Genomic DNA, 12,887 nt, shown 5'->3' with positions numbered 1-12,887 from the left:
AGAGATTTGGAATTTTGTTGTCAGTTGAAATGAAGTTGAAGATGAGTATTTATAGGAGGGGGAATCCTAACCGTTGGATGAATAACAACTGAGCAATGTCCTAATAAACGAGCGATGGAAAAACTAGTGCTGGAGTTTTTCTGACCCAAAAACGATATTAAGACCATATATAGTGATGAAGTCTCTATCTCTCGCTGGAAGCTCCATCGTGTGTGCCTAAATGGTATATTTGACACTTTAACACATATGTTTGCCACTTTTCCATACCCAAAGTGGTCAATCTCGACCGAGATAGCCGAGATCTCGTCGGAAATTCCGGTTTCGGTTCTCAAGGTAGCTGAATGCTTAATTCCGCCGAAACGAAATTTGGCTGGAATCGTCTAGAATTTTTGGTTGAATCTTGGGTGACTCCGCCGGAATTAGCATGAATTAGCCGGAAACTTGGTTGAAGTTTTTGAAATTTGTATGAATATAGAGTTTTTTTATTATTTTTAATGATGATTTGTTTCTATTTTAATAAATTTATGATATTTACACACAATTATGTGGGAAAATGTTTGAATAATGCTTGATATACATACTATATGTATAAAATTTGAAACAAATTTTCGGCAGTTATTCCGAGATTTCACCGAAAACCTCACCGAGGATCTCGAAGACAAACTTGTTCTGGTGTCTCAGTCTCGACCGAAACGAACCGAAATCGAGAAAAACTACATTGGTCATACCCTTAGAGGGTACAAAGGTCACAAATTCTGGTGTTTGACACGCGGACGGGAACAAGCATAAGAACTAGAGCTGTACATGGACCGGTTCGGACCGGGTTTTTGGTGGAACCGGTACCTGTACACGGAGTTGACCGGTTCCTCAATTTGTGTACCTGTACCTGGACTTGTACCTGTACTGGTAAGACCGGTCCGGTTCCAGACCGGTACCGGGTTTTTTACCCAAATTTTGAAACACAAAGGCTAACAACAAACTAACTTAACATATAAAGTTCAACATTACAACTTAAGTTCAAAATAACGAAGGTACCTGTACCTGTATCTGTATCTGTACATGTACCAAGACCAGGACCAGTACCTGTACCTGGAGTTGAAGATGAGACTAAACCTAAAAGGGACGGCTAGGATGTAATATCTTAAAAGATATCAATGGCTCTAATTTACCGGGTTTTTCGGTTCGATACAGACTGGGAATAGCCCAGAACCGGTACCTGTACCGGTCTATACCGGGTATCAACATTCAGAACCGGTACATGTACCGGTAACTCCGGGTCCGGATCGGTTCGAATCCGGGTCCGGGTCGGTTCGAATCCGGGTCTTTCGGGTCCGGGTCGGTACAGGTTAATCGGACCGGATCTTGTGCAGCCTTAATAAGAACATACCACAATAACTTTAGGCATCACTAGTACACATTCATATAGGTGTGCGAAATAGGTTTGTGATGTGTGTCCGACATAGGGAGCGCGTGTCCAACCGTCTGATTTGGACACGGCCCCAAAATAGAAGTGGCCGTGCTACACATCATATAACTCGCATAGAGTCCTCCCAGTCCCACGCTGTCTTCACCTCTTTCTCTCTCTTTCCCCGTACAGAACCCTCGTATTCGTATATAATCAATTTAGGGTTTTAGAACTCTTCACTTTCTCTCGCCAGAAATTTTACATAGCCGCTATCTCCAAAAATATCAATCATGGCAGAAGTAGTTTCAGAGATTCCACAAGAAACCATGGAAGTTGAAACTCCTCAAAACGGTTCTGAAACGAACGGTGATTCCAAGCGATCTAGAGAAAACAACGGTGTTGAAGAGAATGAAGCAGCAAAGAAACAGAAGGTAGAAGAAGGCGGAGATGATGAAACTGAAGGTGAAGAGAAGAAATCTGAACCTGTTCAGCTTGGACCCAAAACTTTCAACACTTCTGTTGAAATGTTTGATTATTTCTACAAGTTCCTTCATTATTGGCCTCCTAATTTGGATGTTAACAAGGTATAATTTCCCAACCCAAACTGTATTTGATTTCAGTGTTTTACAAACCTGCTCAAAAATTGAGCCTAGGGTTTTAAAAATTGAGTCCTGGGTTCTGTTGAGTTTTATGATTTGCGAACCTTTTAGGAGCTTATACTGAGTTATTAAGTTAATTTTATGATTTGCTAGATTGTGCCTGATTGGTTTATTAGGGTTGATTTCAGTATGAGTCTTATAAAAATAGGGTTTAGGTGAATCAATGGTTTTATTGGTCAAAACTTGAATTTGGTGGCAATGAAAACTATGACTTAGTCGGCTTTCCGAAAATGGAAGCCTTTCTTATAGGGTATCTCTTTAATATAACGAATTGCATTTTAAAACAAATTGCTGTTGTTTATTGTGATTTCGTATTTGATTAGAATGGTGTTTATTGATCCTGCCGTATAACATCATGTATGGGATTGAATGATTATGTAGATGATAAGTAAGAGAATACATTGTACATAGAAATTTTATGACTACTTTTGTTGGTCCAACGGAAATATTTGGTCTTCTGATGTTCAGGGAAGTTTTGAATGAAGACTCTAGCCTACTCTACTTACTTCAATGTTTTCTGTAGATAAAAATATAAGCTCTTGATGCCGCACTGCTCTGTTCATACTATGAGAAGCTTCATATATGATTCATAAGCTTTATATCCCTCACTAATGAAATGAAATAGGAGAAATATGAGATGTATCTCTTTCTAGAAACAATAATGATTAGGGAAATCGAAGTTGTGGACATATTATCCAATGCGTAGGTATCTGAAATACTTTCATAGTTCTTGTTCTGTACCTTATAGTTGCTCCATCTGAACTCATGCATGTTTACTCTAATTGGTGTTCCTGTATCCTTCTCATACTGTTACTTTGTTCAGAATGAGTTTCAACGAATGCAAATCAGTTTCATGGAGTCATAGTGTTATTAGTGAAAATTTTGCCTCAACTCTGCACTGGAAGGAACTTCAGTGTAAATGCAGTAGCTGAGGAATGTCTAATCTTTTGGAGAAACAAAAATTTCTCCCGTAGTTTAATGAATTTCCAACTTTATAAATTTCCTACTACCACTTTGAATCAGCATACGTGCATATATTCGACCAGATTGGCATTTGATAATCGTCTGGCAAGGCAATTGGTTGCATTTATATTATTGTCGATTTCAATACTATGATCTGTGAACAGTATCTTAGTCTTATACTATGTGGTGTATTATCTGATTTTATTAACACTTTGCATCACGGCTTGTGCAGTATGAGTGCATGGTTTTGCTCGACTTGATCAAGAAGGGTCATTCAGAGTCAGACAAGAAGGTTGGTGCAGGGGTAAAAGCATTCCAAGTCCGTTACCACCCAATGTGGAAAAGTCGATGTTACTTTCTGATCAGGGAAGATGAATCCGTTGACGATTTCAGCTTCAGGAAGTGTGTCGACCACATTCTTCCTTTGCCTGAAAACATGAAACTAAAGCCAGAAGCAAATAAGGCATTGGGTGGCAGAGGAGGTGGAGGCAGAGGTGGTGGTGGCCGTGGAAGAGGTGGCCGCGGTCGTGGAAGAGGCAACTGGAATAGGAACTAATCTTTATATTACTCTTGATGAAGAGTATCTAAAAACTCGTTATGATGTTTGAATGATTTTAAGGATTAGTTTTATTCTGTCTCTTACGGTCTTACCACATGTCTGGATGATCTAGATGTATAATTGCAATTTTGACTATAGTTTGATCTAGGGTTTTTGCAAGTTCTTCTTTGTTTTATTCTGCATTTCTAGGTTCTCATGCTGCTTTTCTGACCTAGAAGGATCTTATCATGCCTATGGCCCTGTGGACTAGAATCTAGTGGGATAGGGCATTAGAGATAAACAAGCTTGGGCATAAATTGTTTTGGGTCACTACATCTTCGTTGTTGGCGAGGTATAAGTTTCTTTTTTCCTGGGAAACAATGTTATGTCAGGTAAAAAAGCAATGTTGAAAAGCCTCAAACGTACATGGCCAGTAGAGGTAAAAGAATTATGTAGGATTTGTCATCATTATCAGCTTACAAATCTTACAAATCTTCATTTTACCAGGGATTTGAAGAGATGAAGAGAATAAGAATATTGGAGAACAGCTGATGATGATCCATGTCCGTTAGTTTAATTGCGTTTGCTTCATTGAGCCATCTTTGTTCTGCAGCAAAACCATCAATAATTGATTCCATACGTCGACAGGTCCAGGCAGACACCAGTGCATACAATCTCTATAACTCGGGTCATGCGAATTGGTTCCTGGATGTCCATCAGGTCTCATCAACATGGCCCTAGTTATATCCAAAATCTCAAATCTCTTTCCATCAGTTGTTCTCTTCTTAATCTTCTCAAATTCTTTCACCTGGAAATTCCTTACTCCCATTAGAAAATCATAATCGGCTTGTTTTTCAGTGGAAGGACTTGTTCTTTTACATTTGCCTCCATCATTCCAAGACCCGTACTCGAAATGTGTAGGCGAAAATGTCCGTACCAAAGTAAACAATGCTTTGCACTCCTTACAATCATTGATGTATTCAAGTGCTTTACCCATGGCTTTGCCTACGACATCCGCAAGTCCTAAATTAGGCACATCTGGTTCGTCGCAGTATATACAGCCTACTACTTTACCACCTTCGTATAAGTAATTTTTCCGGTTAAACCAGTGACCTATTGAAATGACAGCGTAATCTAGAATAGGTAATTTCTGACCCCAGTTATCGTCGATCCTGTCGAGGTGTATATCAAACATTGCAGTCTCTGAACCATTAACTATTTTCACTGCTGAAGAAAACAAGTGTTGTGTCCAGTAGGCCATGAGAGTGAAATCATGAGAAGGAAAGTAAAATGTTCGATAATGATCCGAATCGTCTGTGTAGACATCCTTTGGAGTTTCACCCTGCAAAGTACACAGATTAGGAGTCTTAAGACGCACGTATTGAAACCTGAACAAATGAAGCAGTACTCACTTGAGATAATAGACAAAGAAGCGAGTCCATCTGGTTTCTAGCAAGGGAATCGCCAATAAACGCTAGCTTTTTCCCTCGAACGATTGATAGGAACGTCTTAGCATTGAATCTTGGAATTGGAAGCTCACAGTCATTTGGCATTCATCTCCAATTTATAAAATCAGCATTTTCCCTTCCAAATTTTAGGCAATTCCTTGAATTTGGTATCAGCGGACAACTCCAGTTCGTATACAGTGAACCGTTGGAGTCCGGTATCCATTTTCCCTCAAACAAGTCGCACTTGATCTTCTCATCATTACTCTCTACACCATAAAAAATTTAAACACGGTGATTCATGAAACTCGAAAGCGTCCTAGCACCCAATGACCTATAAAAAAAATGTACGTACATACCTTTTTTGGGGTTAATGATGGCGTCAGGATCGATCTCTCCCGTAGCGTTGTAATGCTGCTTAAATATGAAGTTACTGAATGGATTTGGAGAATAAAGAATGAAGAGGGTGAAGAATGAAGTTGCAGCAAATCCACATAACAGAAAACTGATTTCCGTATCTGCAAACCGTTACTTGTTCCATTCTTGTAGTAAGGAAAGGTTTCTAACATTTCTCCTCTTTGGCAATGTTCTCATTTTCAAAAATATGATTCATGATCAATAAACGTGGAAGTTGAGGGTGATTTTCTTGATAAATGCGAGTAATCAATGAAGGTCTAATCTCGATGACATTAACTTGTGGTTTGCACACAAACTGGCGTAATCTAGGCAGTTTAAAAGGGGGATTAGTAAAAGAGATCCGCATTTATCGGGCCTTGTAAATTGTAATTATTCAACGGAGGAAACGAGTTGGCGCAATTGGGCTCTAGTTACGGGCCTATAAAGCATTTTTTGTGAACCCTGATTTTGGGCATACCAAAATCTTCTTAGCCATACAAAGCACTTGTCCTAACTTGGGTGACCTTATAAGGGATACCCTATGGGGTGGTTCAATTACCTATATATCCTTAAATCCTTTAAATTACTACTAATCTATTCCTAACCCTAATACAAAACCTATAATCAACTACACCTAAGATCAGTTTCATTCACCTTCTTCTTCTTCCTCTCCACAGCCGAACTCATTCACCCTTCCCTTTCTTTTTATTTTCATCGCGGAAATTTAATTGTCGATTCGTGAAACTTTAATCGACGATTAAACTCATCCATATAATGGGTCGTCGTAAGGCAGTATCTCGTTCAAATCGATCGATTGAACAACCTATTGATGAAGAAGAAGATTTAGAGAGTGAAGAACAAACTCAAAATCAACCACAAAATCAACCGGAAGAAGAGATTGAAGAAGAACCAACTCCGGAAATGAGAATAAGAAGGTTAGTTCTACAAACCCATCTCATATTTGATGTTTTTGATTGTTTTGGTCGATTTAATTCGTCAAAATCATGTGTTCTGCGGCGGTTACAGGGTATGGTTCGGCGTAAAACAAATGTTAGATGTGCGCCGAGATGTTCTTGGAGCTGAACCCTGAAAGTGCATATGAACGGCTCGGCGTAGATCTGAAATCCGTTTTGAGCCGAACTTAATGACACAGAGACTTATATTTAGGATCGGCTTATTCGATGGTGTTAGTTTCGTGCCGAATATGTTTTGTGAATTTCAGAAATTTTGCATGTGCGTAGGATCGGCTTGTATGGTAGTATTAGTTTTGTGCCGAATAAATGTTGTTTGAATTTCAGAATTTTTGCATGTGCTTAGGACCGGCTTGTATGGTTGTATTAGTTTTGTGCCGAATAAATGTTGTTTAAATTTCAGAATTTTTGCATGTGCTTAGGATCGGCTTGTATGGTTGTATTAGTTTTGCGCCGAATAAATGTTTCAATTCATAAGTCTAGATTCGGCTTATTCGATAGTATTAGGGTTGCGCCGAATATCATTGTTAAAATTTCATAAATTTTACAAGGATCTGCTTATTTATATGATATCATGTTGCGCCGAATACATGTTTGAGTTCATAATCATAGATTCGGCTTATTCGACGGTATCGGTTGTGAGCCGAATTAGTCTTATAACTTTCATACTTGCGCCGAATTAGTCTTATAACTTTCATACTTGTGTCAGGACCAATGCCGCGGGTAGGGAGATGTTGAAAAAAATGAAGGCCAAACTTGGTTGCAAAACACCAATGACCGTGGAAGAACAAAAATACCTCATCAACAAGTGGGATGCAATCATCAACAAAGGACAAGGACCCGAGGAACCCGAACAAAGGCCTACCGCTAAGAAGAGGGGTCGTGGTTAAATGCCCTTTTATGTTTCCAACTTCCTTTTAATGTTTTTCTTAAGTTTTAAGTACACTTTTATGGTGTTGCAAACACCTTTGCTTTTAGGTGCTGAACTTTGTTTTTAATGGTGTTGGGATTGGGTTATGGACACCCTCAATTTCATGTTTTAATGAATAAATTAATAGTTATGCGCCGAATGTATAGAGTTCGTCTTATCCTCTAATGTTAGTTACGCGCCGAATCATTTGTCCTTCAGGTTCGGCTTTTTTCTATAATTTGAGTTATAAGCCGAGCCTTAAAAATCATTATTGGTGTAATCCAGTATATAGTTCGGATTAAATCTCACCAATATGGTGAGCCGAATCTGTAAAAAATTTCAAATTTTTTTAAAAAATAGCCGTTACTTATATAGGTTCGGCTTATGTTCTAAAATTTCTATAAGCTGAACCTTTACTTTTTTTCACGAAAATCTAGGAACGACTCTTTTTTTGAAAGATATAGCCGTTGTAAAACTATATTCTATATATACCTACATGTTTTTTCATATTCTTAACCACATATGCTCAACAAATGGCACCCCCAACTCCTAAGTTTACTCTAGAAGAAGATTTATCTCTTTGCACTAATTATGTAGCATACTATCCAAAGAAGGGTGAAGAACGACGAGTAAATGGTCTGATGAGTATGTACTACTTGGTTAAAATTCATGAAGCCTTCAGCACGGAAACAGGTAATCCTCACAACCGGGATAGTGCGTCCTTGTTTTGTCGAATTATAAGTATTAAGAAAAAAGTCACTGACTTCATAGCTTTAGTTCGGATTGTGAGTCGATATCGACTCAAAGGTGAAACAAACTCTGAGATTGAAGTTCGAGCTCTAGAGGAATGGCGACGATGGAAGGGAAAGAATTTCAAATACAAAGATCACTACCACATTCTTAGAAGGTTTCTCATTACCCGTTTAGGATATTAGAAATTAATTGCAAGCCTACTATGTAGCAGGGATGTAATCCATAATTTTTATGAATTTGAAAAGTCTATTTGGAATGATATAATAATTCTTGTGTTCATGAATCATGAAAGGTTCGGCTTTCTTCAGAAATATACTACAAGCCGAACCTAGCAAAGTAATTCTGGTTTTTTAAAGTTTCAAGGTTCGGCTTGCAGTGAAATAATATTATAAGCCGAAACCTGACAAAAAAACTCTGGTATTTTTTTGTTGTCAGGTTCGGCTTTCAGTGAATTGTTCTTATAAGCCGAACCTGACACAAAATAAACGGATAAATCCATGAAACATTTTTTATGGAGATCCTAAACGAATCTCATCCTCTTCACTGACCTCTTTATCATCATCTTCACTGACCTCATTCTCATCATCTTCACTGACCTCTTGCTTAACATCTTCATCCTCATCACTTGAAAACGTAATTACTTGTCCACTTGGAGGCTGCACATGCAAATATTTCCATAGATCCATTTCCGTTGCATAATTTGCACACCAATCCATCGCAATTATTTTCAAATCTAGGCCAAAAGGCTGCACTCATCAAGGGTGGTAATGGGAAACCGGGTCTAAGTTTGAGGCCGATAAAATGACAATTTTGAACAAATCCAAGAACAAGTCTTCTATCCTTTACACCATCATTGCAAGGTTTTGTTGGAGGCGCGTAAGTAAAGCTACTACCCGTCCATGCAAAACAATGTACGACGCAATTGAATATCTCCGCTATTAAAAACCCACAAATGGGCATTGTCATCCAATATTTTTCGGTAATGATAAAATCCCCATGCAAACGACGTTCGAATGCAACGTACTCGCTGCCACCCCTGCATCTTTTCTTGGACCTGTTCTCATCATTGTCTTATAGAATTCTTTGTTTTTACGTAGGGTTTGTAACAATCGTTGCCGAATATAGTTCACTTCATTTTCAGGGGGCACCGGATTATTCCCTTCCATAAAAGGACCAAGTTGTTCCTCCGTGACGTAATAACCACAATTTCCATCGCCTTTCACGTCGTCCATTGCTATAATATGCTCATGAATTATTGGCGATAGATCTTCCAAGTAGTTATCGTATATAAAATTGATAGGCCTCATATACCTACCGGACTTATCTCTTTTGGGTCCTCTCATCCTACCAATTTCATGTACGGTCCTTTTCTCCTTTATCTTAGTTTGTGAAGGATACATCTTAGACAACCCCTTGACATCCTCTTTACTATCCTTAGCTTGTGACATACAATCATTATCATTCACCTCTTTGTTACTTGTTTCCGATTTTTGAATACTCGGACGACCTCGTTTTTTTGGAACTTTGACTTCTTCCTCCTTCATCAACTTCTCAATTTCTTTCTTTGCCTTTTCAAACCTTGCATCATGGTACTCAACGCCGGATGGATTCCTTTTATTAGCCAATAGTTCCTTGTTGGCTTGTCTAGTTTGAAAATTATTCATTTTCTTACTCTTCCTACCTTTCGGGTCACTCTTCTCCGGTTCCAAAATATTTTCTTGGGTGAAAGGATACAGGACCGGAATCATGTTGTCCCATAGGAATTTCTTTTGAGGTCGGGACATATTCCTATACATCTCCGCCAATTTTTTCCCATTTGTCGTGTCCCATATCTCTAGATCATCATCATCGTCTTCGGTTGGGAGAGGATCGAAGCTTAATTGTTTCCAAAAATGATCAATATCCTTAAATGGTATGATACCATCCTTGTACCGAAGTAGGTCATGGCGGCATGGAAGTCCCATAGATTTCTTCATTGTACAAACACACTCTTCCTCCAAGGTGGCGCCAAATGTCTTAATCAAATCCACTTCTTTCATCAACAAGTCGATGCATAGATGAGAGACTCTTAAGTTAATTCCCGTAGCCAATTAGTACCATAATTCTTGTGTCTAAACATAAGGTCATGCTCGAACGCGGTTTTAATTTTCACAACATCACTTTTGAAATATTCATCAATTGCATCAAAAACCATGACAAAAGTGTCAACACAACCAAAAAGGTTCTTCTTCAACCGATAATGAGCCGACTCTACCATACTTGTGGCTTGGTTGTCGAAGTATTTGTGCCGATTTGTCAAACAACTCACGAACCTTTCTTTATTAGGTTCCAACACATCTTTGACCAAGTAAGTAATGACATCGGGGTAGGCGGTCTTCCAATGATTAATAAGCATTTTAAAAATTTTCTTCATAGACATCCTCGGTGATTGACCATATCAAAGCTTCCCATTCGCCTTGGGAAGCTTCCCACAACATCTCATTATGTTCATATGCTTTCAAGAATTCCTTGTTTTTCTTTACTCGTGTCTCCAACGGTAGCTTAGCAATATTCTCTAATTCTTTCAACTTAAGTGGTTGAATTATCGGTTGACATTTTTTCCTCACATTGCACCATATGTGAAACGTACAAAGAAAATTGAATGCATCCGGAAATACCTTCTTAATAGCATACATCAACGATGAATCTTGATCGGAAACAAACACTTTAGGAAGAGCACCCTCCCGGAAGATTAACTTCAATTGTTCTAACCCCCAAACATAACTCTCTTTCTTCTCGTTTTTCATGAAACAAAAAGCCACGGTGAACGGTGCCTTTGTCGAAGTATGCCCCACAATGTTCATCAACGGCATCTCATATTTATTAGTCTTGTACGTGAAATCCAATATAATAACTTGTGGGAAGCATAGAGCCAATTGGGCGCATTCCGGGTGGGCAAGGAAAAGGTGTGTGACTTGACCGAAGTCATCCAACTTCTTTTGGAAAGCGTAGTTATTCTTCACCCCTAACCACATTACTTGTTGCATCACCATCCTACCTTGCAAATTGAGTCTTCTAATCTTTTGTCTTTCATTGTAGATAGTTTGCATAGTCGACTTGTTATTCTTGTTGTCCGCCTTCAATTTGCTAAGAATCCTAGAAGGTGGCAAACGTGCCCGTGTCATTTTATCCACTTCTAGCATCTCGTCGGGTTTGAGTCGCACTACTTTCGCATGTCCATGAAGGTCTTTGGGACGTGGGTGGTTATGACGACAATCCATATCTTTATTCATTATCCAATATTGATCTTCTTTGTTCATGGACTTATTCTTGAGGTTGAAAACGATCTTGAAAGGGCAATTTATTTTCTTCGTCTTCGTCCTATTCTTTCTCCCGGTCTTCCCAACGTATACAATACCCTTTTTAACCTTGCTAGCGCCGGTTCCACTACGCTCACAAATCATTTCAAACCGATCCCATCGGCTTTGTTGTCCTTTAACTAGTACACAATTTATCTTCATCGCGTGTTCCTCAAGCCAATCCAGAACTTCTGGTTTAGTTTTCCATATCTACGTTCATTCCAAAATAAGTAATTTGTAAGAAAAACTTTGGAATATTCCAACAACATTAAGGTAAACAAAAGGTTCTTACATACCAAATCATTTTGGAAGTGATCCTTGGTATCCTCGTGAATTATGTCTACTGGATCAGGTTGATTTTCCATGGGTCCAAGCACGATCTAAAAAGAATATCACAAGGTTAAACACTAGAAAGGGAATATAATAACAAGGTTCGGCGCATTCGATAATCACATTATGTTCCGAACAATAAACATTTACAGGTTTCGGCTTATACGATATCCTCAATATGTGGCGAACCACGAACAATATTTTAACCCAAAAATTCACAAATTCATGTTCGGCTCATACGATAATCATATTATGTGCCGAACCTTGAACATAAGAGGTTTCGGCTGATACGATATTCTCCATATGTGCCGAACCAGTAACAATATTTCAACCCAGAAATTAAAAAATTATGTTCGGCACATACGATTTTGGATATGTAAGCTGAATTAGTAATGATTCTATTCCGGGCTATTCAGGATGTTGTTCGGCTTACTATGAAACTTTCATATAAGTCGAACTAGTGTCTAGCAAAAGGGTTGGAATTGGAAATTATAGGTTCGGCGCATGGAGTAAACAGATTCAGTAAGCCGAACCGTTCATCAATTGGTAGATTCGGCTCATAGATGTGAGCCGAACCTCAACCTGTTTCGCTGAACCATGATTCAAAAAACCTAACTTTTGATAATTGAGAGCTATAGAAGTGAGATTAAGTATAGGATATAAGTGTACCTGTGTATTAGAAGCATTGGGTTCCTCATCAATGTCTTCATCATCAGGATTTGGCTCATAAAAATCATCATCTTGAGTTTGTGTTTGAGTTTGAGCTTGTGTTTGAGTGGGTGTAAAATCATTCTCATGAAATCATCCATTTCTGGATCATTGTTGTAGTTGATATGTATTTTCCTAGGTTTTTTAGATGAATGATGACCCTCCTCATCCTCCATTGAATCAAGAATTAGAATTTTCTCACTTTCTCCTTCTCTTTCTCTCCTTCTTAACCAAACCAACACTTTGATTTTTTTTTCCTCAAATTTTTCATCTAAACACCTCTTATAATTCTGAAAATTATTTTAATCACTAAACAAAATATTTAATCACTAATCAAGATTATTAACACTAATACGTGAAGGGCAGATTTGCCATTAAAAAAAATTTGGGTTAAGGGGTTATCTGATTTTGCTACTTCATAACCTTTTTTGTCTTCATTCGGTATGCCTTGGAAGATTTTGGTATGCCCAA

The 12,887-nt window shown here is 38.4% G+C and overlaps 2 protein-coding genes across 2 annotated transcripts; one reads left to right on the top strand and one right to left on the bottom strand.

Moving 5' to 3' along the window:
• Nucleotides 1-1,563: 1,563 nt before the first annotated feature.
• Nucleotides 1,564-3,759, top strand: LOC113333901 (protein EMBRYO DEFECTIVE 514-like). Its single transcript, XM_026580270.1, has 2 exons — nt 1,564-1,989; nt 3,260-3,759. The coding sequence occupies exons 1-2, from the start codon at nt 1,696-1,698 to the stop codon at nt 3,581-3,583; spliced, it is 618 nt and encodes a 205-aa protein (XP_026436055.1). The 5' UTR covers nt 1,564-1,695; the 3' UTR covers nt 3,584-3,759.
• A 122-nt stretch (nt 3,760-3,881) lies between these two features.
• Nucleotides 3,882-5,552, bottom strand: LOC113333900 (protein ALTERED XYLOGLUCAN 4-like). Its single transcript, XM_026580269.1, has 3 exons — nt 5,370-5,552; nt 4,978-5,279; nt 3,882-4,907 (listed from the first exon to the last, which is right to left on the bottom strand). The coding sequence occupies exons 2-3, from the start codon at nt 5,116-5,118 to the stop codon at nt 4,134-4,136; spliced, it is 915 nt and encodes a 304-aa protein (XP_026436054.1). The 5' UTR covers nt 5,119-5,279; nt 5,370-5,552; the 3' UTR covers nt 3,882-4,133.
• Between the last annotated feature and the right edge of the window lie 7,335 nt (nt 5,553-12,887).

This window comes from Papaver somniferum, unplaced genomic scaffold (genome assembly GCF_003573695.1).
Source record: "Papaver somniferum cultivar HN1 unplaced genomic scaffold, ASM357369v1 unplaced-scaffold_135, whole genome shotgun sequence".
In the NCBI taxonomy this organism is placed as follows: domain Eukaryota; kingdom Viridiplantae; phylum Streptophyta; class Magnoliopsida; order Ranunculales; family Papaveraceae; genus Papaver; species Papaver somniferum.
Note: the sequence above shows the minus strand (reverse complement) of the source record. Positions and strands in the feature narration are given on the sequence as shown.